Raw genomic sequence first — 27,799 nt, forward strand, 5'->3', positions numbered from 1 at the left:
CATCTTTCACCGAGTTGATGATCTGCCAGCAGCACCGGACGTTGGTCTCCGTGTGTGTCCCCGGGAACAGCCCGTAGATCAGAGAGTCCTCTGTTACGCAGCTGCTGGGGATAAACCGTGACACTAGCCCATCCATCCTCCTCCACACCCTCTTTGCGAACTGGCAGTGTGCAAAGAGGTGGGTCACAGACTCCTCCTCACTGCAGTCCTCCCGTGGGCAATGGGGTGCGGAGACGACGTTCCGGGCGTACAGGAGGGCTCTGACTGGGAGGGCCCCTCTCACCGCCAGCCAGGCGAGGTCTTGGTGCCTGTTGGTTAGATCTGGCGATGAGGCATTTTGCCAGATGAACTGGACAGTCTGCTCCGGGAACCACCCCACTGTGTCCATCACGTCCTTCTCCTGCAGTGCCTGCAGGACACTACGTGCCGACCACTGCCTGATGGCCCTGTGGTCAAAGGCGTTCTCCTGGAAGAACTTTGCTACGTAGGACAGGTATGCCGGCAACGACCAGCTGACTGGGGCGTTGCGCGGGAGTGGGGCCAGACCCATCCTTCGTAGCCAGGGCGACAAGTAGAACCTGGGCACGTAGCGGTACTTGGTGCCCACATACCTGGGCTCTACACACAACCTGATGCAGCCACATACGAAGCTGGCCATCAGGGTGAGGGCGACATTGGGGACGTTCTTGCCCCCGTTGTCCAGGGACTTGTGCATGGCGGTCCGTCCCACCCGCTCCATCTTGGATCCCCAGACGAATCTGAAGACAGCCCGGGTGATTTCCGAGCTGTAGGAGCGGGGGACGGGCCAGACCTGCGCCAAGTACAGCAGCCCTGAGAGCACCTCACACCTGATGACCAGGTTCTTGCCCGTTATCGACAGGGAGCGCCCTCCCCACAGTCCCAGTTTCTGTTTCACCTTGGCAGTCCGCTCCTGCCAGTTCTTGTTGCACGCCTCCGCCCCTCCGAACCATATCCCCAACACCTTCACGTGGTCAGACCTGATGTTGAAGGGGACGCTGGATCGGTCGGGCCAGTTGCCGAAGAGCATGGCTTCGCTCTTCGTGCGGTTGACCCTGGCCCCCGACGCTAGCTCGAACTGTTCGCAGGTGCCAATCAACCTGCGAACTGACCTCGGATCAGAGCAGAAGACGGTGACGTCGTCCATGTACAGGGAGGTTTTCACTTGGGTCCCTCCACTGCCTGGCAGCGTCACCCCTCTTATGCCCTCATCCCTCCTAATGGCTTCCGCAAAGGGTTCTATGCAGCAGACAAACAAGACAGGGGAGAGGGGACAGCCCTGAATTTATTATCATAAAACAGCACAAATAAATCACAAAATACTACATGGTAAATTGCAAAGATTTCGGGGCTCACAATTCGTAGTCTCCACTTGATTGTTGCTGTTGTTGGCTGAACTCTGAATTTCAACTCGTGAAATCACCCTGGATTTGTCCTAGGCACCAAGGCACACGATTCCTTGGCCTAGGTGAAGTCCCCAGAACCTAGGTACCTTAATAAATAGGGGTTCAATCCACAAGCATAGTGAGATACATAGGGACAGACAAACTTTTTGATCTTTTGTTCTCGTGCCACTGGTGTAAGAATCTAGCCACTATTAGTAAACATTTAACAAACCTACAATGTTTAACTTGTACAGACACCTTATATGCTGTGACTCAGAGCTAAATGTCTTTTAGAATTGTTCAAACTTTCTAATATTTTTACAAACCTTAATATACCGCAACACATGGCATCAAACTGAATTTAAAAATAACTTGTGGTCTAGTGAACCAACTCAGTGGTTCATAAATGACATCTTTATTTAAAATCTTGAACATTCCAGCTGCAATTTCAATTTATATGTATATATAATATGCCATTTGAGAACTGTGGATGTATTGTACTTGTAAATGTGCCTTACAGGGCTTTTTGTGGTAACTTTGGTGTATGTAGTACTTAGCTACAACATATAGGCTGTGATGGCACAGAAGATGCAAGAGGTTTTTAGCTATTTGCTACTATTGCTATTAATGAATTGTAAGCCTACCAAGCCTGTAAGTTACTGAGTGAACTTTAACCTATTGTGATGTAAATTCACAAAAGACAGATATTTAAGACCTGATCTAAACCCTATTGGCCTTTGTTAATGTATCAACTATAACCAGTGCTGTTTACATTTGATTATCTTTGTGCTGCTTCCATTCACCAGTTTTAATACTGCCCACAAAGGGTTGTGAGCTATTATGGTTCCAAATATTCCTAATTCATAGATCACATGTAATTGGTGGGATTTCCAGTATAATTGTGCCAGAAATCATGTGCAGCTATTTTTCAATTACCTTTATTGCTGTGTTTACATGCATGCACTCACCTCTTTGGATAGACCTTCATGGAAGTAATGAGGACATTGCATATAGGAAGGGGATTGAAAATCTGGTTGAATGTTGTCACAGCTATGTCAGCAAAACCAAAAAGCTAATTAGGAACAAAAAGCCAGAGTTCTCATTGGGGATCAGAGATGGAAAGGCTCAGTAACTTTAAGTTCCTTGGCATTATCATTTCGGGGGATCTGTCCTGTGACCAGCACGTAAGTGCCATTACAAAGAAGGCACAGCAGTGCCTGTCCTTTCCTAGTTTGCACAGTTTCAGCATGTCATCTGAAACTTTGACAAACTTCTATAGATGCATAGTGCAGAGTAGCCTGAATGGTTGCATCATAGCATGCTCTGGATGCACCATTTCTCAAGAATTGAAAAGCCTACAAAAATGGTGGATACAGCCCAGTCCATTACAGGAAAAGCCCTCCCTTCCTTGGAATACTACAAGGACCACTGCCACAAGAAAGCAGCATCTATCATTAAGGACCCCACCAACTAGACCATACTCTATTCTCACTGCTGAGATACATAGAACATAGAATAGTACAGCACAGTACAGGCCCTTCGGCCCACAATGTTGTGCTGACCCTCAGACCCTGCCTCCCATATAACCCCCCACCTTAAATTCCTCCATATACCTGTCTAGTAATCTCTTAAACTTCACTAGTGTATATGCCTCCACCATTGACTCCGGCAGTGCATTCCACGCACCAACCACTCTCTGAGTAAAAAACCTTCCTCTAATATCCCCCTTGAACTTCCCACCCCTTACCTTAAAGCCATCTCCTCTTGTATTGAGCAGTGGTACACAATTCAGTCTTTTCCTAATAGATTTTAGTGCACTGGCAAGTTGAGTTTGTAATAAGAAAGATAGAAATCAGTTTGGGAAAAGTGCATTTCTCCCATGAAATGTTCAGAGAAATTTAAGTAAAAGGCTAACTAATTGCCAGCAATTTGAATCTCAAAGGAAATATTTAGAAATAATGATAAAGCTTTTCCTGAAATTTAGTATTCTCTTAAATATTGTTAATTTTGTCTTGCTCGATTCTCCTTGGATTTAGCAGAGAATTGTCTGTTTAAATTCCTTTTCTGTGAATGGTGAGGCCGATGAATGCATCTGGTTCTGGCTTTAATTTTATTTTATATAGAGTTATTCATGCAAATTGTGGAAGCTCCATAAGTCTTCTGTTCTGAGTTGCTTCTGGGATTCAGTATTTCCTGCTCACTAATGCTTCTACTCATTTTTGAGTGCAAATTATGTCCCCATACTTCATATACCCTACTTTCCAGTTGATTAGAAGCACACTTATAGGATACCTGGGGGAGCAAGTGGGCTGGTTGGCAAGGATAGCATTGGCACTGCAGAGGATTTTGAGTGCAGAGGTCAGTGTGATCGCACTCTTGCTAATGGGTTGTACTTCAAAAATAGACTTAAATATTGCAGCTGAAGTATGTATGTGGCAAGTAGTTAGAGTTAGATTTGATGTTCATAAAACAATTCTTCGTACTCTGACTTTGGGTTGTGCTCTTGCTGGAAAAGATTGTTTTTTGTGATCCTTATTTTCCTGGCTATGAAAAAGTGAGGCAAATAATCTAACTTTAATAATAAATCTAATAATTTAGTTGGAAGAATCAAGAATAATGATGGATTACCAGAGATAGTTTTCTTTTGGGAAATTGTGGGTGACTGGCCCCCAGCAGCCCAATAAACGTTTCATGCTTTCATTTGTAGCCGCTCATGGCAATGTGGTCTTTATTGCTCTGGCTGTGCTCCTCTGACTGGGCTCACATACATTTACTCACCCATTTCCCCAGAATTGATGGCTGCATTTGTTGTCCGCAAATTTCAGACAGTAGGATTTGCTAATAAAAACTTGTCCACCTTTTTACCTTGTTATCCTCAAAACCAGATCTTACAAATGCCTGTAGTGAAATGGGTTAAGAAAAACAATTTAATGGGAAGAAAATATTTCTGGGAAGGTCAGTATTTTATTTCTATCTCTATTGCCATTGGTAGTGAGGTACCATTTTGTCTTTGAGCTTCCAGTATTTTTTGTGGCCACTTTCTTGAAATGCTAGTAACCTTTATGGTGTTAGGGAGAGAGTTCCAGGCTGCAGATTGAATGGCACAAGGCACTGACAATGTGTTTACAAGTCAGGGTGGTGTTTGACCTGGAAGGAACTTGTTGGGTTATGGTCTTTGTGCTAGAAGCTCTTGCCCCCTTTGACAGTAGAGGTTGTGTGTTTGGGACCTGGTGTCATCACAAAGTAGGCAGCAATTGCTGTGCAATTTGTATAAGCTACATACAGCTAATTATACATAGTACTTTTTGGAAGACCACTTTTGAGTTGGATTTGGGGTTCTGAGACTATTCAAATGAGCACAGTTCTAGCGTCAGAGGAGATGATTGTGCATGTTCTTTGTGTGAAGATGGAACTTGGTTTCCACAAGGATCATATGGTCATTATTTCTATCATTGTTGTTACAGATGCATCAGCCACAAGAAGATTGGCACAGGAGGTCATTTGGGGTTATCTTTTGTGTTGATACACTCACCATCTACCATAGATTCATGTGGCATCTTTGTCTTTTAGGACTGCCCAGCTTGATCAGTGTGTCATTAGATATAGTCTGAACTATTATAGTTTTCAAAACTTCTTCCAAATGTTATTTAACATGTTTGATCAGCTGAGGGAGAATAATGGTTGGTAATCAGGAGGGGGTTTATTCCCCTCTAACATGAATCTTCATGAGGTTTGGGGTGGATGTTGAGGATTACTCCCTCTCACTTGTACACTGTAGATTGTAATAGAGTAGTCAAGCATATTGTCAGTACAGTGTAATACTGAGTGTGAATACCTCTTGATGTTGCTTAACAACCTTCCCAATTTAAGCATCAGTCTCCAGATGTTTGTCAGAAATACTTTGTAAATTTGTCTAGACTGCAAATGTCTAGATTCAGTGCCGAGATGGATGCCAGGTAGTCTAGTGTGATTTTAAAAACGCAAACATGAGGAAATCTGCAGATGCTGGAAATTCAAGCAACATACACAAAATGCAGGTGGAACGCAGCAGGCCAGGCAGCATCTATAGGAAGCGGTCCAGTTGACGTTTCGGGCCGAGACCCTTTGTCAAGACTAGTGTGATTGATTTTTTTGTCTTTTTCTTCTTCCATGCAAATTCTGTTTCTGTCTTGTATCATTTTTCCCAAATGAACTTGGGAACTTTTAATCCTAGTTTTCTTCTGGAACTTAAAAATTTCAATTAAATTAAACCTACATGTTTTAAATTTATATTTTAATACAAGATATTTCTTTCAAACTTTGTTTCTCTTTTCAGTAGACCACTTACAAGTCATCCATAAAGTCGTGGAGCACTACAGCACAGCAACAGGCCCTTAGTCCATCTAGTCCATGGTGAATTGTTGTTCTGCCTAGTCCATCTATTCATACCTGGACCATAGCCCCCCCTGTACCCTCCTATTCATATACTTATCCAAACTTGAAAGTTGCAATTGAACCTGCATCCAACACTTCCACTGACAGCTCGTTCCATACTTGTAACACCCTCTGAGTGAAGAAGCTCCCCCTCAGGTTCTCCTTAAATATTTCACCTTTCACCCTTAACCTATGACCTCCAGTTCTAGTCTTGCCCAATCTCAATAGAAAAAGGCTGCTTGGATTTACCTATCTATACCCCTCATAATTTTGTATACCTATATTAAATTTCTTCTCATTCTCTTGTGCTCTAGGGAATAAATTCCGAACCTATTGAACCTTTCCCTGTAACTCAGGTCAATAAGCCCGGGCAACATCCGCGTAAATTTTCTCTGTATCTTTCAACTTTATTGATATCTTTCCTTGGGTAGGTAACCAGAACGGCACACAGTACTCTAGATTTGTTCTCACCACCTTCTTATGCAACTTCAGCATAACTCATGGACTTTTACTTGCAGCCTGCTAGAAGTGTAGCATTCTACACTAATCAGAAGTGAATAAATTCTGAGGCCATAAATTCCTCCAAGGTGTAAGAGATTTAGATATGTTCTGATGGCAAATCCTTTTCACTCAGGAAGTGAGTACCTGGACCGCAATGTGGAGAGAGTGATGGAAACTTGCTTGCTGACAACATTTAACAAATGTCTAGGTAGGGACTTGAATTACCCAAGAGTTAAAGGCCAGGTGTTATGTGCTGGAAGATAGGATTAATACAGGTGTGTGCCCACTGGTTGATGTGGTGGGGTAAATGGCCTTTTTCTAGATCTAAGTTCATCCAATTTCTCAGAGCCAAGTACAATGTGATCAGTAAGCTATTGCTTCCGGAAGCTTTATTTGTCTTGTAGGAATAGATAGTTTATAATCTCATTCAGGGTCAAAACATTGCCAACATGATTTCCATTGGTTGAAGCTTATACTCAAAATTCCTCATTCTTGCTAGTATTGAGTGAGTGAAGACCCTGTTTTCTCTCTCCCTCCCTGTCCTTCTGAATACCCTTTTAAACCAGCTCACAGGTTTACATTATTTTTTTTTCACCTCCCCACTGAAAATGGATAGTCTTGGGGAAATGACTGGGAGACAAGATTTTTTTTTTACCATCTCTGAAATCCACTTAAAGCTGCTGACAGCAGAAGTTAAAGCTGAGTTGCACTTGGATTCTCAGATTCTGGATCCTGACCCAGCGATGCACAGTTTTGTACAGTCTCAAATAAGCAATCCCAATTGCCCCTAACAGTCATGAAGGAGTGATGCACTCCACGCCGGCAGTGTGACGCTCCAAACTCTGAGTCCAGCACAAAGCAACAGTTTCAGATTTCATCAGTTTCTGGATCTTGAAACTGTTCAGATCTGTTCAGATCTGGCTCAGGTTCAGCAACACCATTTCCAAAAGGATGTAAAGATGGGAAGCTAGAATCAGAGCCCTTGAGGATTATAAAGAAACCAGAAAAGAGCTTAAGGGAATTATGAAAGCCAGGAGGGACAATGAAAAGACTTTGGAAAGGAGGATTAAAAAGAATCATGAGGCATTCTGTACATACATGAAGATCAAGAGGATAACCAAGGAGAGGGTAGGACCATTCCAGAATAAAGGTGGGGGGGATTATTTGCTTGGATGTGGATGAGGTCCTTACTGAGTACTTTACAGTAGTATTTACCAAGGAGAAGGACATGGAGGGTAGGGAGATCAGTGCCGAGAGCATTACTATGCCAAGGCATTTCAAATTAAAGGAGGTTGGGTCTCTTAAAGAGCACTAAGGTGGATAAGTTCCCAAGGCCTGATAGGGTTAATCCTAGGTTATTGAGGGAGGCAACAGAAGAAATTTCTGGGGCCTTGACTAATACCTTTGTGTCCTTTAGCCGCAGGTGATGTCCTGGAGGACGGGCGAGTGGCTAATATTGTTCCATTATTCAAGAAGGAAATAACCTGGAAACTAGACCAGTGAGTCTCACATCAGTAGTAGGGAAGTTGTGGGAGAGAATTCTTAGTGATAGGTTTTATGAGCATTTGGAAAACCATGGCCTAATTAGGGAGAGCCAGCATAGCTTTGTGTGGGGCAAGTCGTGTCTTACTAACCTGATTTGAGATTTTTGACAGTGTGATGAGAGAGATTGATGAAAGTCAAGCTGTGGATGCTGTCTGCATGGATTTTTAGTAAGATGTTTGACAAGGTCCCTCATGGAGGGCTCATCTAGAAGATGCATGGGATCCATGGTGAATTGGCTGTTTGGATTCAGAACTGGCGTGCCCATAGTAGTGGTTGAAGGGACTTATTCTGGCTGGTGGTCTGTGATTAGTAGTATTCAGCAGGGATATGTAGTGGGATGTCTGCTGTTTGTGATGCATATATATGACCTGGATAAAACTATAGATGGGTGGGTTTGTACATTATGATACGAAGATTAGTAGTGTTGTGGCTAGCATAGAAGACTAGCAAAGAATATAGTGAGTTATAGATCAGTTGCAGATATGGGTGGAGAAATGGCAGATGGAATTTAATGTGGCCAAATGTGAAGTATTGCATCTTGGTAAGTCAAATTTAAAGAAACTCAGTGAGCTGTTAAAGGCAAGGCCAGTAACAGTGTTGATGAGCGGAGGGATCTTGGGGTCCAAGTTCATAGCTCTATGAAAGTGGCTACACAGATTGATAGGGTGGTTGAGAAAGCATATGATATGCTTGACTTTATTAGTCGAGGCATTGAATTCAGAAGTCAGGAAGCTATGTTGCAGCTTTATAAAACTCTAGTTGGGTTGCATCTGGAGTATTGCATACATTTCTAGTTGCCCCAGTATAGGAAGAATGTCGAGGCTTTGGAGAGGGTACAGAAAAGATTTATCAGGATTAGAAGGCATGTGTTTTAATGAGAGCCTGGATGAATGAGTTGTTTTCTTTGGAGTGGCGAAGGCTGAGGGGAATTCTGCTAGAGGGTTATAAGAGTATGAGAGGAGTAGATACTGTATAGTAGACAGACGGTATCTTTTTCCCAGGGTTGAAATGTCTAATGCCAGAAGGCATGCAATTAAGGTGAGAGGGGATAATTTCAAAGGAGATGTGATGGGCAAGATTTTTTTTACATAGAGAGTGGTGGGTGCCCGGAAAGTGCTGCCTAGGGTGGTAGAGGCAGATACATTAGGGACTTTTAAGAGCCATTTAGCTGGACACATAAATGTGAGAAAAATTGAAGGATAAGGGTATTGTGTATGCAGAAGAGATTAATTGGCCATTTGATTGCTCTAATTTAATTGGTTCTGCACAACGTTGTGGGCCGAAGGGCCGGTCCCTGTGCTGTGCTGTTCCGTGTTCTATTTCAGTACAGTGTGGCTGTATTTAAAATTTGAATTGCATTTCTAATAGTTTTATCTTTATACTTTTTAAAAATAATTTTTGAGTATCTGCAATATCAGAGACATTAACAAATGTTTCAAGCTCTGTATTTAACTTGGCACCCTGGGATGTGTCTTTAGTGGCCATCAAAGCTTGACAGTTACAGTAGGAAGATGCAGTCATCAGCTGGGATTGGTCAACTGTACAACAGCAGAGCTGGTGATCGGTGGAAATGTGATCATGGGCGGCTGAACTGTTAGCTGAGCGGAACCATTCCACAGGCGAGATGTGGTAGATGGATAGCTGTTCCTCATGCGCTAGGTGTTGCTATCGTCGGAGGAACTTGCAATGTCATTAGCTTTGCATTTGCTGTCTTATTAGCATTTGCAATTTGAAGCATACTGTTTGAAACAAATTGGCCCTTAACTGTAGCCTGTTCTGCTGGATAAAATGGAAAATTATAATAATTGTCTTACCAGTCTACAGTGTTGCGTGTGTAATAAAAACACGGTTTAAGGGTAGTGGTTATGACTCTGAAAATTGCTATTTACCAAGAATGTCAGCGAGGTGATGTGGCAGGTTTTTTCTGAAGTTTGCTGGACACTTCTGTTTATTTGAATTGGTGTGTCATCAAAGTTTCTCACCTTCTTCAAGAGGTGGTGTTTGGGAGGGATGTGGGCACTGCTCTAGCAAGGACAGCTTTTGTTTTCAGAAAGGTAATGGTGAACTGCCACCATGTGAGAAGATATTTCTGCAGTGCTATGAGGTAGGGATCTCCAGCATTTAGACCTTGAGTGGCTGCTTTATGTGGCGTAGCCTGTTGCAGTCACCAGACTTCTGAAGGGTGATAGGGTTGCATTTACGTGTAGTAAAATATCCTGCTGTTAGTTTTAACCATTTGAAAATCAGGCTCACTAGGTTAGTGACAGGAGTTGCTCAAAAGTTCAACCAGAACACACCCCTTGACTAAACAATTGTTTGATTTCTTTCTATGTTTTAAGCAAAAATAGAAAGCATGGCGAACTATATTCATGGTTGTTAGTTTAAACGCAAACAACAGGAATTCTGCAGATGCTGGAAATTCAAGCAACACACATCAAAGTTGCTGGTGAACGCAGCAGGCCAGGCAGCATCTATAGGAAGAGGCGCAGTCGACGTTTCAGGCCGAGACCCTTCGTCAGGACTAGTCCTGTGTCCTGACGAAGGGTCTCGGCCTGAAACGTCGACTGCGCCTCTTCCTATAGATGCTGCCTGGCCTGCTGCGTTCACCAGCAACTTTGATGTGTGTTGTTTCATGGTTGTTAGTGACCATTTTCTCTCGGCACACTCAACATTATGTGTACATTAGAATCAGACTCAGAATTGGGTTTAATATCACCAGCATATGTCGTAAAATGTGTTAACTTTACGGCAGCAGTACAATAAAATACATGATAAATAGAGAAAAAATCTGAATTACAGTAAGTGTATGTATGTCTATTAAGTAGGTAAGTGAAAATAAGTAGTGCAAAAAAAACTGAAATCAAAAACGTAGTGAGATAGTGTTCGTGGATTCAATGTCCATTTAGAAATCAGATGGCAGAGGTGAAGAAGCTGTTCCTGAATTGTTGTGTGTGTGCCTTCAGGCTTCTGTACTCCTTGACATTATTGTCAGAGTTTCAGTTGTTTTTATTTTCTGATATTTTATTTTCCCACCAGAGTACATTATGTTCCATGGTTATGGTCTTGTATCTTGGTATATTGTTTTCTGGCCACAATGTTTGCTTTGTAATGAGGGCGCACGGCTGCATAACATGAACTGTTCAGCCTAAGTTTCTCTTTCCAGACTTGGAGATAAGGTACATTCCGTGCACAGGACATAATTTCTGTTTTGAAGCCTTTTGTGCCTGTAATCTAAAGGCTGAATTCTGCTGTTGTTTCTGAATTCAATAAACATACTGTAATACTTGTATTGCCTTGTTGATAGATCAGCTTGTAAGAATCAACATCTTACAGAACAGATGGAGATCCTTTAGCTGATTGTCTCGGTGCTGGTTTTTGCCTGCCGGAGGTTTAGTGGCTGATGATGTATCTGCTGATGCATCACTCTGTATTGATCTTAAATGTCTTTGTACCCAATTTATGCAGCTTTTAATACTTCGGCTTTTTTTCTTAATAGGAATTTGCATAACCATGGCATCAGAAAATCCAGGTCCTCCCAATCCACACTGCAAGATCATGACCTTCCATCCAACTATGGAAGAGTTCAAAGATTTTGGAAAATATATTGCTTATATGGAATCTCAGGGAGCCCATCGGGCAGGACTGGCAAAGGTAACGCATCCTATCAGTCAAGTTTTCTGCAATGACTTGATGACTGGTTATTTTATTATCAATCAATCTGTTGTATTACAGAAATCCCTACCCAATTCCTGCCAAGCTGCTTGTCATTGGAGTCTGGTGTTAGCTTTATAAAATGCTTGCTTGAAAATTGTGGTTTTAAAGAAATTTCAGTGGAAATTTATAATTATGTTTTTGTATTTAGTCTAAACTCCTTCAAAGCCTTGGTCATCCCTGTTTCTAGGATATATAATCCTCTGAGATGCTTTCTGTCCACTTGATCAGCCTCAGATTTAACCACTAAACTCATGTGCCTCAGCAGTCAAGGCCTGAAATTCCCGATCTCCCTTCTTTCACCATTTCTACCCTTTCTTTGTTAAGGTTGTCCTTAAAACCTGGCCCTTTGACCAAGGTTCTGGGTATGTGCTTTTATATTGCCATCCGTGACTCTGTGTTTTGCTTGTTTGCTATCTCCTCTGTGAACCATCTTGGGATGTTTGGCAGTGCTACATAAATAGAAGTTGCTGTAATTCACTCCACCATTTGATGTTTCTTTTTAAAATATGTTTTGTGTGGCTCCATTAATTTGCAACTACATGGTTTATTTTCACGTTGCCAACCTTTAATGGCTCCAGGTTTCTCATTTTGCAACTGTTCCCATTTAAAAAATTTGCATGAATCTTGGATAGTCTTGTAATTGGTTGCTATGTAGAAATGATGAACAAATGGGAAAATAGTTGGACCTTGGCCTCAACTCGTTTGTAATTGGTTGTTATGCAAAAATGGACAAATAGAAAATTAATGTGTGCTTTAACTCCTCAGGATTTAAAGAAATCAGTTTAGGACCTCAGCCTCAACCCATCTGCAGCAGGTGGTAAGAAAGACTTGATGTTGGTTCAGGGGAGAAGGAAAGGAAGTCATAGAGTTGTACAAGAGAAGCAGATACTTCAGCTCAGGATGTCTATGCTGATCATCAAGTGCTCATTTATATAAATCCCATTAACCAGCATTTAGTCCATGGCCTTCAATATATTGGCAATTCACCTACTCATCCAAATTCTTCTTAAAACCTGCGTTCACCACCATTTAGGCAGTGCATTCCAGATTCACATTTTACTGTATGATATGAAGAACTTTAGCCCCCCAGTTCAAGGGGAGTTTACTTCATTGGGAATGGGTCAGAGACTGTGTGATCAGCTATAGAGGGATTCTCACAGGACGGATGTTTGGACAATGGAATTTTATACTTTATTGTCGCCAAACAATTGGTACTAGAACGTACAATCATCACAGCGATTTTTGATTCTGCGCTTCACACTCCCTGGATTACAAATATTAAATATAGTTAAAATTAGTAAATATTAAAAGTTTAAATTATAAATCATAAATAGAAAATAGAAAAATTGGAAGTAAGGTAGTGTAAAAAAACCAAGAGGCAGGTCCGGATATTTGGAGGGTACGGCCCAGGTCTGGGTCAGGATCCGTTCAGCAGTCTTATACAGTTGGAAAGAAGCTGTTCCCAAATCTGGCCATACGAGTCTTCAAGCTCCTGAACCTTCTCCCGGAGGGAAGAGGGTTGAAAAGTGTGTTGGCTGGGTGGGTCGTGTCCTTGATTATCCTGGCAGCACTGCTCCGACAGCCTGCGGTGTAAAGTGAGTCCATGGACGGAAGATTGGTTTGTGTGATGTGCTGCACCGTGTTTACGATCTTCTGCAGCTTCTTTCGGTCTTGGACAGGACAACTTCCATACCAGGTTGTGATGCACCCTAGAAGAATGCTTTCTATGGTGCATCTATAAAAATTAGTGAGGGTTTTAGGGGACAGGCCAAATTTCTTTAGTTTTCTCAGGAAGTAAAGGCGCTGGTGGGCCCTCTTGGCAGTGAACTCTGCTTGGTTGGACCAAGTCAGGTCATTTGTGATATTGACCCCGAGGAACTTAAAGCTTTTGACCTGTTCCACTTGCGCACCACCGATGTAAATTGGGTCGTGCGGTTTGCTACTCCTTCTGAAGTCAACAACCAATTCCTTCGTCTTGCTGACGTTGAGGGATAGGTTATTGTCTTCACACCGTGCCACCAGGGTCTTAATTTCCTCTCTGTACTCAAACTCATCATTACCCGAGATACGGCCTACAATTGTGTCATCAGCAAACTTATATATTGAGTTTGATGGAAACTTGGCTACACAATCATGGGTGTAACAGTGAGTACAGCAGGGGGCTGAGTACACAGCCTTGTGGGGCACCAGTGCTCAGAGTGATTGTAGAGGAGAGCTTGTCCCCTAATTTTACAGCCTGGGTCCTGTCTGTGAGGAAGTTGAAGATCCAGCTGCAGATTTGAGTGCTGAGGTCCAGGTTCCAGAACTTAGGAATCAGTTTATTTGGAATGGTGGTATTAAAGGCAGAGCTGTAGTCGATGAAAAGGAGCCTTGCGTATGCGTCTTTATTTTCCAGGTGCTCTAAGGAGGAATGTATGGTCAGAGAGATGGCATCAGCCGTTGACCTGTTGCTCCGGTAGGCGAATTGCAAAGCGTCGAGGTTGACTGGTAGGCTGTGGTTGATGTGTGCCATAACCAATCGCTCGAAGCACTTTATAGCAATTGATGTCAGAGCCACAGGTCAATAGTCATTCAGGCATGCCACCTTGCTCTTCTTTGGCACTGGGATTATTGTTGCCTTCTTAAAACACGAGGGGATCTTCGACTGAAGCAAGGAGCAGTTGAATTTATTAGCAAACACTCCAGCTAGCTTGCTTGCACAGGCCTGGAGAACCTGTCCTGGGACGCCATCTGGGCCAGTCGCCTTCCTTGGATTTATCTTCAGGAAGGCCCTTCTAACGTCCTCCTCGTTGACGATGAATCTCGATGCCACCAGGTCCGGTTCATCCGGAGGGAGCGGGATGCTCCTCTTCTGTTCGAATCTTGCATAGAATACGTTAAATTCGTCAGGAAGAGAAGCGCCACAGTTATTGATATTCCCAGCCTTTTCTTTGTGCCCAGTGATCTCATTTAGACCTTGCCATAGTCTACTGGCATCCCTCTGGTTAGCCTGGGCTTCCAACTTGGCTCGATATTGCCTCTTGGCGCTCTTAATGGCTTTCTGGAGTTCACGTCTGGATTCCGTGTAGCGACTGGTATCCCCGGACCTAAAAGCTGCAGCTCTAGCCTTTAGAAGGGACTTGACCTCATAATTCATCCAAGGTTTCCAGTTAGGGAATACCTGGATTGTCTTGCGAGACACACAGTCCTCCGTGCATTTCCAAATAAAGTCTGTGACAGCTGAGGCATACTCATCGAGGTTAGCTGCCGATTTTGTAAAATGAGAGGTGATCATATTGAAACAGGTAAGATTCTTATGGGGTTGGTAGTATATAATAATAGTCCCCTATAATAGAAGGGTTAACAACCAAAGGGTATGGTCTCAGAATACATTGGCACCTATTTAACTGAGATGAGAAAGAGCTTCTCTGGAGTTGAGCATCTTTGCTATTCAATGCTACAAACAGCTGTGGAAATTGAATCCTTGTGAATATTAAAGCTGATTTTGATTGACTTTTAATCAGGGGAATAAGGGTACCAGGGTAAGGGCTGTAAAGTGTACTTGAGGAATTTTGGATCAACTATGATTCCACTGAATGTGCATGGAGAGGCTAGTTCTCCCAGTTGACTTAATTCAAATTTCCCTTCTTATCAGAGGTTGTGTACCCACCCAGCTGACAAAGGAATCATGGAGAGATAATTGAATTGAATTCAAGTTTAATTGTCATTCAGCCATACACGAATGCTCATGAATACAGCCAAACGAGATTCTGGGACCAAGGTTCAAAACACAGCACAAAATACACGTAGCACGTACAAGGTAGCAAGCACATGTGTGATATCGGTAAAATATAGCACCAACTCTAGCCTGGATGCCGTGCCACGCAGCCCCCAGTGGAGTGTATCACCTTCGACGCCTCTCGCCTGGCAGCTGTAAACTGGCGACACTGTGGTTTGAGGCCTCATACTGGCTTTGACCGAGGTTGTACAGTTCCCCTGCCATCTGCCCCTACTGTCTGCAATAAATCAGTGAATCAGACCTGCAGCATTCCACATTAACAATGCCCCCGAGGCTCTTGTGATCACTGGAAAAGCGACTAAGATGGTCACTCACTATTTGACTGCACGCCCCCTTCATGCATGGACTCCTCTGAAGCCTCTCTGATGCAAGCAGCAGCATGATCTGCACCAAGTTCAGCCCCTTCATTTTCACCACCAATGAGGAACTCACTGACAAGGTAGACCTGCAGTACTTTAAGTTCTTGATGTCTAGCAGGATCTTGCAATCATAAACATTATGTTTAAAAAGGACAGTGGCACTTTTTTTTTGAACCTGTAGAATCTGCTGCGATTGAACACACCGCCATCTTACCAGAAGCGATGTGTCGCTGTCTGTTTGGTGTCCACTGATACCCTAGTACCTCACTGACTCCCTTGGATGATGATGCACCACTCCAACAGCCCCCTCTGGTGGTGATGGCACACCACTGCCCCCTCTGGAGTTGATTTTGCAATTGTGCTCAGCTCTGGTCGTGATGTTTGTTAGTGCTCCCCTCTGGTGGTGTTAGTGCCTCATCACAAGGTGTCAGAAATTTCTCTGCACAGAAAAGAAAATGGATTGCATTACTTACTTCATTGCTGTATTCTGTACCTGCATATTAGTTTACAAACTGATTTGGCTCAAATGTCATGATTTTGATGATGAAACGTAGACACAAATGGTACGAAAATTTGAATTGCTTGCCTGTGCTCTATGTGGAAGAGCCCTTGTATCATTTGTAAATGGCAGAGAATAAATTAGTGCTGTAAAATTGCAGTGTGTATGTACTAACTCTAAATAATACATTTTTTTCCCCAGGGCACAGGCAGTTCCTCAAGTACAGTCAAGTTTCCTTTGTACATGTAGGCTCTACTTGAGATCCTGCTGTACTCAACCCACAGATCATTAATGCATATCTTGGGGGCGGGGGGTGGCGGGGCAACTGAACACCTGTTAATTGTTCTATATGCTGTCCTTTTCAGGTTGTTCCACCTAAGGAGTGGAAACCAAGGAAGTCGTATGATGAAATAGATGATATGACTATACCAGCTCCAATTCAGCAGGTAGTGACTGGTCAGTCGGGACTTTTCACACAGTACAACATCCAGAAGAAATCCATGACTGTTGGAGAATACAGGAAACTGGCCAACAGTGAGAAGTAAGGGGCCTTTCTTTTTGTTTTGCTTCTAAATTAATGTTGCAAAATGTCTATGAAAAGTAGACTCAAATTCTTTGACGTGTGTTGCTCAAATTGAGATCTTGTTTTTGTGGTTGAGAAATAAATGAATTCAAGATTAGTGATTTGAAAAGTCAGTATTATTTGTATTGACTGAGCAGTATTGCTGAAATATGAGTTAATGCATTACCTGAAATGATCATGTAAAATATGGGGTACATTGAAACAAAAAAAGGACGTGACATTTTAGGGTTCTTCATACAGTAAAGTAATTTTTTTAGTGTTTGGAAAGATCAGGCATCTTATGATACAACAGTTTCTTATCTCTGTGACGATGGAAAGTGGCAGTAACAACCATAGACTAGTTCAGGCCTCAGCTTGGTTGTTTCTTCAGTACAATCTCCATTTTCTTTTGGGTGATCATAAAAATATGCCTGTGCATGTACTGAATTTCCACCACTGTTAGAACACTGACCTGTGCATCCCACTGGCACACACACGTATCAAAAGACACAGATACCATTCTTAAAGTAAAATAAATAGAAGTACAGTTCCTGCATTGTCCGCATTGGTGGCACAAGGTTTTATTTTTCAAGATTTTTCAAAGGAAAGATGTACAAGCTTTTTTCATGTGTTATCTGTTGGTTAAAACTGAAATAATCCAGTCCTTGAAGAAGCACTGCACTAACTTGATACTAGGCTATTTAAAATCTTGAGAGCGGTACATTCTCTTTTGCAGTTTTCTCTGGTAAAAACAAAAGATTTTGCCAAAAACACAAGAATAGTAATGGTGAGAAGTGAGTGCTAGAGAAGAGTAAAATTAGAAATATTTAATACAAATCAAGGAAAATGTGCCAGTTTTTAGAAGGAAATGGTGTGCAGTGCATTAACTAGAATCACAAAGGTAAAAATGATTGTAGATGTTAATAACATAATACTTAATATTTTTCAGTTGAGCTATTAACTGGTTAGGATACTAAATTTTATTGATTTTACATGAGGTTTTGAGTTTCACTGGGTAAAGGTTTTTTATGATTGAATGAAAACTAGAACCTCCTGATAATCTGGGCAGTTCAATATCTTCCATAAATTATGAAGGAGATTACAGAGGAGGATTGTGTGACGTTGACCGAAAGAATTATTGAGCACAGGTAGTGCTTTAATACTCAACTCTGTGGTACTGGTGCCTTGTAAACAAGGTTGGTGAGGGACATTGTTTTTCAGATTAGGACCATAGAATGTCATGTTTAACTGAATAGGGAGATGGTCCCGTAAATTAATGTTCCATCCAAAGTATTTTAAATTGATAAATCTCTGTCTGTTCTGAATATCGGTACAGATTATGTATTTACATGTTCATGTAATGCTAGAGTCCCCAATTAATACCCAGTATTAAGTATTGACACCAGAATTTGAGAGAGTGCATTTCACTGACGCTGTATAGTAGACTACAAGCAAGAGAAAATTTGCAGATGCTGGAAATCCGAGCAACGCACACAAAATGCTGGTGGAACTCAACAGGCTAGGCAGCATCTATGGAAAAAAGTACAGTCGACGTTTCGGGTCGAAAGCCTTCGGCAGGACTGGAGAAAGATACTGAAGGGTAGATTTAAAAGCTAGGGGGAGGGGAGAGAGAACCACCAGGTGATAGGTGAAACCTGAAGGGGGAGGGATGAAGTAAAGAGCTGGAAGTTGATTGGTGAGATGAGGTGAGAGAGGGAAAGGGGATGGGAAATGGAGAGGGGGCGTGTGGATGGGGGGCATTTCAGGAAGTTTGAGAAATCGACGTTCATGCCATCAGGTTGAACGCTACCTGAATGGAATACAAGGTATTGTTCCTCCACCCTAAGTATGGCCTGATCACAACAGTGGAGGAGGCCATGGATGAACATATCGGAATGTCGCTCCCTCCTGGCACTTATCCTTGCAGGTGGAACAGGTGCTACACCTGCCCCTACACCACCTCCCTCACTACTGTCCAGGGCCCTAGACAGTCCTTCCTGGTGAGGTGACTCTTCACCTGTGAGTCTGTTGGGGTCATTTACTGTGTTCGGTGCTCCCAGTGTGGCCACCTGTATATTGATGAGACCCGACGTAGATTGGGAGACTGCTTCGCCGAGCACCTATACTCCATCTGCCAGAACAAGCAGGATCTCCCTGTGTCCACCCATTTTAATTTCACTTCCCATTCCCATTCCGATATATCCCTTCATGACCTCCTCCATTGTCATGATGAGGCCACACTTAGGTTGGAGAAACAACACCTTGTATTCTGTTTGGGTAGCCTCCAACCTGATGGCATGAACCTCGATTTCTCAAATTTCCAATAATGCCCCCCAGCACTCTTCCCCCACCCCCTTTCTCCATTGCCCATCCCTTTTCCCTCTCTGACCTCATTTCACCAATCAATTTCCAGCTCTTTGCTTCATCCTTCCCCCTTCAGGTTTCACTTATCTCCTGGTGGTTCTCTCTCCCCTCCCCTCACCTTTTAAATCTACTCCTCAGCTTTTTTTTCTCCAGTCCTGCCGAAGGGTTTCAGCCCAAAACATCGACTGTACTCTTCTCCATAGATGCTGCCTGGCCTGCTGAGTTCCTGTGTAGTAGACTGATTGGACTAGTAGTCTGGTGTTAGTGCGGATAATGGAGCTTCCAGCAGTTCTATATCAACATCTGTGTTCACGTCTTACATTACCAGCCCTCCTGCTGTCCATAGAGTGAAGGCGATCCAGAGTGCTCTGCCTGTAAGGGTGGTAGAGGCAGAAACTCCCATGAGGGCACGTGTACGCGAAGAGCTGCAGACCTAGACCTGGATTGTTGGATTAGTTGGGGAGCTCTTTATCCATTGATAAAAATGTGATGGGCCAAGTAGTCCTTGTGTGTAGCTACTTGATGCTGAACAAAAGCAGCTGAACAGATGTTTTCTACTCCTTTGGCATGAAGGAATCTGAAGACTCGTAGAATTGGATATGATGGGACTGGTCTGATGTGAATAGCATATCTAATTGAGTGCCAACTACGCCTATGTTTGCACTTCTTTGATGTGGGTGGAAATGGGGACACAGGAGGCTTAACAACGAAGGGAGACTTTGTAATTCCATCTCATGACAAGGGCAATGAATAACTTGAAAGACTGAGAGAGAAAATGGCGCAGATAATTACAGCTAAGAGCTCTTCTGGCACAAACATCAGAGGGTCAACTGTGGAGTATAATATTCAAATATTCTGAATGCATAGAATCATTTGTAAGGTATTAATGTTTGCTGGGTTGTTTAAAAGTGCTGTGCCTTTTGTGATTAATTGGTCATCCTCTCCTCCTGTGATTTCTTCAGTATTTCATGGAATGGTAGGTAGTTACTGTACATCATTAAAAGGAACTATTTGGCCTTTCTGGTTGTGCTGGTCAGAATGTTTTGATTATTTCCTAAATTAGAATGTTTAAGTTACTCCAGCTTCTCAGTTTTTGGTTTAGTATTAAATTATAATTCTTTAAAAACTCAAGCAAGTACAGTTTAAATGTGAAGGTGTCTGCCTCGACCATTTAATCAATGAGTGAGTTTTTAACCACCTACTTGTTGTGAAGAAAAGGATTGGTTTTCAAAATTCTATTCAAATTATTCTGCAGATTTAAAAAAAATTCTCTTTAATTAAATCCCCCCCTCAGCCTTTTTTTTCCTAGAGAGAGAACTTAATTCTGAACTTTCTTCTTTTCTAACCATAATTAACACACCCTGGAAGTTAGATTGCAAATCCCTTCTGCATTCTCCCGCCAATTCAACTGAATTTGTAATTCCCTTTCACACCTCTAATGCTCAGTGCCTCCATAAGACCCTCTGTACCTCTTTGCTACTCAGTGTCTTTGTTAATTCTATCTGTACCCTCTCTGGAGCTGAGTCAACCTATAGCCATAGTGTGGTGACAGCATTGCACAAAGTACGCTAGCTGTGGCCAAACTCCATATTGTATACCCTCCCCACCGGCTGTTACTTCAGAGACACTGCATTTGCTTTGATACCTTTAGTCATCTTTGGGCATACAATGCCAAAATCACTTTGTTCCACTGTATTTCTTGGAAGCTTATCTTTTCTAATGTGTCCCTTACTTGTGCATCCTAGATGCATTATCTCACACTCAACAGACTGGAATTCTTTTCTGACTTTCTGTGCCCACCTTGATTATTAACCTGACACTTTCCCTGTGATCCTGAGGGCTTCTGTTTCCCCAATTTAATTGTCACATTGCTGAAATTCCTGTTTAGCAAGTTCCTTTTGTTCAGTGGTTAGATATGACTTTGGCTTAACAAATCCATGGTGACTGCTCTTGATAAACCTCTGCTGTGTAAGTGCTGATTTACACCATTACTATTTAATAATATGCCTTAGTCATTCATCCTAACCGTTACTGTTTTTGTATTAGGATAACAGTACCACACATGAGCAATCTTTCAGACTTCTAACAGCACACCTATAGTTAAAGGGGTTTGGGAAATGGTAGAACCTCCATTCTTTCATCCCTTGGTTCCTTTATGAACCTGGGGTATATTTTATCTGGCGTTCCAACCTGGAATTTATCCACCTTTAAAAATGATAGGCAATCTCTATATCAAAGCGGAGCAACATATTTATGGAAAGAAAATAATATAAAATAAAATTTAATCCCTCTCTTTCAGATATTGTACACCACGTCATATAGATTTTGATGATCTTGAACGCAAATACTGGAAGAACCTGACCTTTGTTTCTCCCATCTACGGAGCTGATATCAGTGGTTCTCTGTATGACAGTGTGAGTAGAGGCACTTTTCGAAAAGAGCACGAATCTTTCTGTACAAATAAACCTTTAGTAGTTCCCCTTCAAATTCACCCTGCATGTGACAAGTTGTGAATGCCTTTCTCAGGGTTTTGTTTCCTCTTTGTTCTAGGGATAATTATGGTTTTTCCCTTTCCTGAAAGAAGGGTTTGTGCCATCTGTGTATCATAATTTGGAGTTATACCTTGCAACTTTTCATTGAGCATGCTGATTGTGAATGGTGTTTCAGAGGAAGTTCCGAGATGCAGTGCACGATAATCCACAGCTACCTGTGTTACCTGTGGCTGCACCCAACATTACTGTCCTCCACATAGTGTTCAAAGCAAAAAAAAATCAAAATATACTGGATGGAGGGACTGCAATTACTTTATTTGAGATTTGTGAAGCAAGTGAATGAACAATGTGATCACGATATGCAAAACGCTAGTAGGAGATGTGTCATTAAATTATAAAGGAAAATAGTCTCATATTGACAAAAAGCCCCTAAATATGGGAGAGGAACTATAAACCAGATCTTTCAATCTGCAGCTCAGCAGTTGTGGAATTGTTGAGCTGGCCACTATCGGACTGTGTGTTGATGAATGAGACAGTTCCCTCATTACATACTGGGAGCTAGAATATGCTGGTCTTCATATTGACCAGGAACCCTCCCCATTCAGTGACGGCTCTGCCAGGATTTCCTTACACCACAGGACTGACAACAAATGGAAGGCCTCTGGCAAAGTGAGTTTCTGGGAAAGAAAGGGTCTTGATAGGATTTGGAACTCTTGGGGAGGGGTGAAGTGATGTTTGTGCCTTAAATATTAGTTGACAAGGCAGAGGCTTTCTGGGCAAATCCAATTTGCATTTAACAGATTGGGGAGATACATCTCAGCAGAGCAACACCTTCACCACTTTGCACGTCATTGGACATTTTTTTGTTCAATTGTATTCTTTCTTGCATACTCTTTTTTTAATGAAATGTGTTCGAATAATATGTATCTATGATGCTACAAGTTTTTCCATTGTATCTGTATATACATGTACTTGTGCATATGACAATAACCTCAACTTTGACTTTAAAACCCCGTTTCTGAGTTGCGTCATTTAAAGGAAAGCAGTTTCTTGGAAGGTTTATTTTATCTAAGAGGATGGGTTCTCTTATGAGCATAGGTGAGACAGGTTAGGTTGGTGTCCATTTGGGTTTAGAAGAACATAGAACATTACAGTGCAGTACAGGTCTTTTGTCCTGCAATGTTGTGATGACTGCTTAACCTACTCCAAGCCTATACGAAGCTTGAGATTGTTTGGGTCAGTGACTTGTGGAAGAGTAATGTGCCAGACTTAAAAATCAAGTGAGGCTTGTCGTGATTTTCTGCAGAGTTGGAGATTGTTTGGATTATTTGGAGTTGGTTAGGGCCAAAAAAAGAAGTTAGATTTAAGTGGACCAGTGATCAAGGTTGGAGTGGGCCAGGGGGTTAGAATGGAGAGCTGAAGCTTTGGCTCATGAGGCTTCAGCAAGAAGAGGTAGAGGGCAAGTTGCTTTCCTGCTTTCTTTATTGCACAGTTAGAGCATTGGGAACGTCTGTTAGGATGGTGGAATGCTCTTATTATGGGATTTTGGAAGATAGGATGGTACCCCTGTGGCCATTCCCCTCAATAACAGGTATATTGTTTTGCATACTATTTGGTGGGGGTTGGGGGTGGACAATGACCTAGCAGAGGAAAGCCGTGGCAGGAGGTCTCTGGCACTGAGTCTGACTCTGTGATTCAGAAGGGAAAGGGGGAGAAGAAGTGAGCAGAAGTGATGGGGGTTTCATTGATTTGGGGAACGGAGAGGTTCTGTGGACAAGAATGAGATTCACAGATAGTATGTTGCCTCCCAGGTGCCAGGGTCAGGGACATCTTAAATCCAGTCCATGGCATTCTTAAGGGGATAGGTGAACAGCCAGAGGTCATGGTCCACCTCAGGACCAATGACATGGGGAGGAAGAGTGACAAGGTGCTGCACAGTGAGTTAGGTTCTAATTGAAAGGACAGGAAGCACCTCCAAGATGGTGATTTGAGGATTACTACCTGTGCCATGTGCTCGTGAGGCTTGAAATAGGAAGATGATACAATTTAACATGTGGCTAAGGAGATGGTGCAGGAGGGAGGGCTTCAAATTTTTGGATCGTTGGGTTCTTTTCCAGGGTAGTAATGGGGACAAGAAAATAGCGGATGAACTGAATAAGTATTTTGCATCAGTCCTCACTGTGGAAAACACTAGCAGTATGGTGGAAGTTTCAGGTTTCGGGGCATGAAGTGTGTGAAGTTACCATTACTAGGAAGAAGGTTCTTGGAAAACTGAAAGATTTGAAGGTAAATAATTCACCTGGACCAGATGGTGTAGACCCCAGGGTTCTGAAAGAGGTGGCTGAAGAGATTATGGAGGCATTAGTAATGATCTTTCAAGAATCACTAGTTTCTGGAATGGTCCCGGAAAACTGGAAAATGTCGCTCCACTCTTCAAAAAGGGAGTGGGGCAGAAGAAAGGGAAATCTAGGCCAGTTAGACTGCTCTCAGTGGTTGGGAAGATATTGGAGTCAATTGTTGAGGATGTGGTTTTGGGAGACTTGGAGGCACAGGATAAAATAGGCTGTAGTCAGCATGGGTTCCTCAAGGGAAAATCTTGCTTGACAGATCTGTTGGAATTCTTTGGAGAAATAATAAGCAGGATAGACTAAGGAGAATTGGTTGATGTTCTGTACCTGAATTTGCAGAAGGCCTTTGACTAGGTGTCACATATGAGGTTGCTTAACAACGCGTGAGCTCATGGTATTACAGGAATGATTCTAGCATGGATAAAAGAGTGGCTGATTGGCAGAAGGCAAAGAGTGGGAATAAAGGGAGTCTTTTCTGGCTAGCTGCTGGTGACGAGGTACTCCACAGGCGTCTGTGCTGAGACAGATTCTTTTTATGTTGTATGTCAGTGATTTGGATGACAAAATTGATGGCTTTGTTGCAAAGTTTGCGGACGTATTGAAGATAGGTGGAGGGGCAGGTAGTCTTGTGGAAGTAGAGGCACTACAAAAGGACTTGGACAGGTTAGGAGACTGGACAAAGAAGCGGCAGATGGAATACAGTGTTGACAAGTGTAGAAATTTGTAGGATGATAGCAGGCAGTTGCAAGAAAAATAAGGTTGTAATAGGTGGTTTTAACTTTCCGCATATTATCTAGCACTCCCACAGTGTAAAAGGACTTAGATGGAGTAGTTTGTTAAATGTGTTCAGGAAGGTTTCCTTAATCAATATATAGATGGCCCAATTAGAGGGGCCGTGATTCTGGGTCTCCTATTTAGGGAATGAGACTGGGCAGATGACAGAAGCGTATGTAGGGCAACATTTTGCATCTCGTGATCATAATTCTATTAGTTTTAAGATGAGTGTGGAGAAGGATAAGACGTTTTCCTTGCATTGAGATTCTAAATTGGAGAAAGGCTGATTTTAATGGCATCAGAAAGGATCTGGTAGGTGGTGATTAGGGTAGCACTGAAACTGGATTAGGGTAGCATATCATCACACTGGGCCTCTTAACAGTCCAAATGAATGAGTTAACTTGCTTGAATTCTGCTTAAACTGGGAAAAAAATATACATACAGGAAACTACCAGTTGGTTGTGTACCTATGTTGATTAAATTATTTTTTTTAGAATCTTTTGTAGATGAAGTCTTAACTTCTTCTGTGAGATAACATTGGTCCTCTTTTTAATTTCAGGGTATTGTTTTTGGATCCAGATCAATATATCAATTGTATTTGTCATTGTTTAAATTCACCAGAGTGGGAGGAGTTGCTGTGCTGAATCTTGTTGCAGTTGCATTGATACAGATTTGGATTCCCTCATGATTTTTGACAGAATAGCAGATGGTGTGCTGTTAAGATTGACATGCCTTCTAATTAATTCATGTCTGTCCTTACAGTGAGGATTAAATAATTTATTTCTGTAATCCTTAAGAGATGTGGAAGCAGTAAAGATCTACACTGCAGACTCCATTACAGCTGTACTTTTCATGAACTAAATAAAACATAAATTCGCTGTTTCAAAATATGATCAACTTTAATTGCTTTTAACTTATTTTAGTTGTCTGCATTTTAAGCGAATTATGCTCATATTTTATATCAATAATTTTGTTATATTTGATTATGGCTACATACACTACAGTACCCAAATATTGGGTTAAATTTGTGCATGTAGGCATTTGAACAGTGCGCCATGCAGATTCTACTACACATTATAGTGTAAGTACTAAAAGTCATCTGACATCCTTAATTGTAACCTTTCCACTGCCACCATTTGTTACAGAACATTGAGGAGTGGAATATCGGAAATCTGAACACATTGCTGGATATGGTGGAGCAGGAGTGTGGAATTGTAATTGAAGGTGTGAATACTCCATACTTGTACTTTGGAATGTGGAAAACCACATTTGCCTGGCACACTGAAGATATGGATCTCTACAGCATTAACTATTTGCACTTTGGAGAACCCAAATCTTGGTAAGTTCAGATACTGCATGGATGCTGATTTGACAAGTTCTTTCACCACCAACCACTGTTACTCCATTAACTGCAAGTGTTTAACAACAAATAATTGTACACTGGCATATTTAAAGTCATTGCCATTTTGCCAAATGTTGGGTACATCAATTATCAGTCCTGACTATCTCACTCGATATTTTAGGATATTATATAGGTTTCTGCCAGGCCTGTGCTCCCTGCTCTGCATCAGTCACCAGGGGATAGTGTTTAAACTGTTGGAAGTTTCCTTGATCTATACTGGGGACTTTTGACTTCCTGGTATCTCTCCTGTTATAGGCAGCACCAATAAACCTAAGCTGGACCTTTACCTACAGTTTTGATTATAGGAATAATTGTGTTTTGCCAGAATAGGGATTGCATTGTTTTGTATTGTGTAGAAACCACTGTCACTGGCCACTGTCATTGTCACAGTAGGAACATTGTCATGCCGTAAGTAAATCTAGCAGGCATGAACCCAAGTGTGTAAAAATTGAGGCCTGTTTGACCTATGGTTTTCTGAATGGTAATAAGTATATAAATGTGGATAATTGTTTTTTACTGGTCATATTCCTTCAAGCTCAGTGACTGTAACTTTGGAAATATCTTTGGGCTGTGATAGATACTTGTCTGTTGGGTGCTAATACTATATTCGGTGTTGACTTGTGTTGACTTGTGGTCGGTATTAACCTGGTAGATGCATACAGTAGACGTTTACATGGATTGGATTTTACTTCAGTTCACTATGCTTTGTAAGGAGTAAGGAATTCGATCACAAAATAACATAATACACATTAGCAGCGAGAAAGAAAAGGTTAGATTTCCTAAAGGGGCTTTCTTCAGAATTCCTGAAGCCTTGGTGAAAGAGGTTGGTGTTACAAGATGTCAGATTTGCACATAATTGCAATTCACACTGAGTGTAGTTGTGTACTCCTGCCTGATGGGGACATGGCCCAACTTTTGGGAAATGTAACTTTCTAGAGGAACACAGCATGCAATTCTTCTGAAACTTCGTGAACGGAAGGTAAGTTGCAGTGTTCTGATTCCTACACCCAAGAGATGGAAATTCAACCTGTACCTTCTTGATTATGGGCCAGAGATATTTTTTTTTAGAGATCTGGTATAATAATACAAGGCATCTTAAAAGATGTTGATTGACGTCTTCAGGACTTGCTGAAAGCTTTATTAGTAGTGTCCTTGTCCCACTCACAGCATCATCCTGTGGTTGCTAATACTTTGACTAATCTTCAGTGTAAACCTTCTCCCTCCTGACGGTGCTATCCTGCTAGCTATCATTTATAGTAGCTTTACTGAAATTAAATATTAGTGCAATCCAGGGCTGTTCCTTACCACTGCTCTGTTTCAATGTACATGTGACAAATAAAGCTAATCTTTGCAGTAATTAGTATATTTCCTACCAGAGACCTGATTAAATTCGTACCTTCCTTCTGGATGCAGACAGTAATTCAGTGAGGCTTCCAGAAATGTGGGGCCAACCAGAGCTGGTAACACTGATCTTCCTCAATAACCAGCTTTAGGGTCCAAGGCTTTGCTGTTGAATTTGTTGCCAGGTTTTGATGTGGTCTTACTTCTTTTGACTCGTGAAAAATTACCAGAATCATTCCCGTTTTGTTGAATTTTGAGCTCTTGCTGATAAACTAACAGGCTCTCATAATTTTCTTTAAATTTA

The 27,799-nt window shown here is 42.0% G+C and overlaps 1 protein-coding gene across 2 annotated transcripts in view; it reads left to right on the plus strand.

Annotated features, from left to right (window-relative positions):
• Positions 1–27,799, plus strand: part of kdm4b (lysine (K)-specific demethylase 4B) — a 576,222-nt gene that overhangs the window by 99,721 nt on the left and 448,702 nt on the right. For both annotated transcript variants that reach the window (XM_063032523.1, XM_063032524.1), the window contains 4 exons: positions 11,359–11,513; positions 16,578–16,753; positions 21,438–21,552; positions 25,898–26,091. In XM_063032523.1, coding sequence (XP_062888593.1) covers positions 11,373–11,513; positions 16,578–16,753; positions 21,438–21,552; positions 25,898–26,091 — 626 coding nt within the window. In that variant the 5' untranslated portion in view covers positions 11,359–11,372. The remainder of the gene's footprint in view (positions 1–11,358; positions 11,514–16,577; positions 16,754–21,437; positions 21,553–25,897; positions 26,092–27,799) is intronic.

Source organism: Mobula hypostoma, chromosome 24 (assembly GCF_963921235.1).
Source record: "Mobula hypostoma chromosome 24, sMobHyp1.1, whole genome shotgun sequence".
Lineage (NCBI taxonomy): Eukaryota > Metazoa > Chordata > Chondrichthyes > Myliobatiformes > Myliobatidae > Mobula > Mobula hypostoma.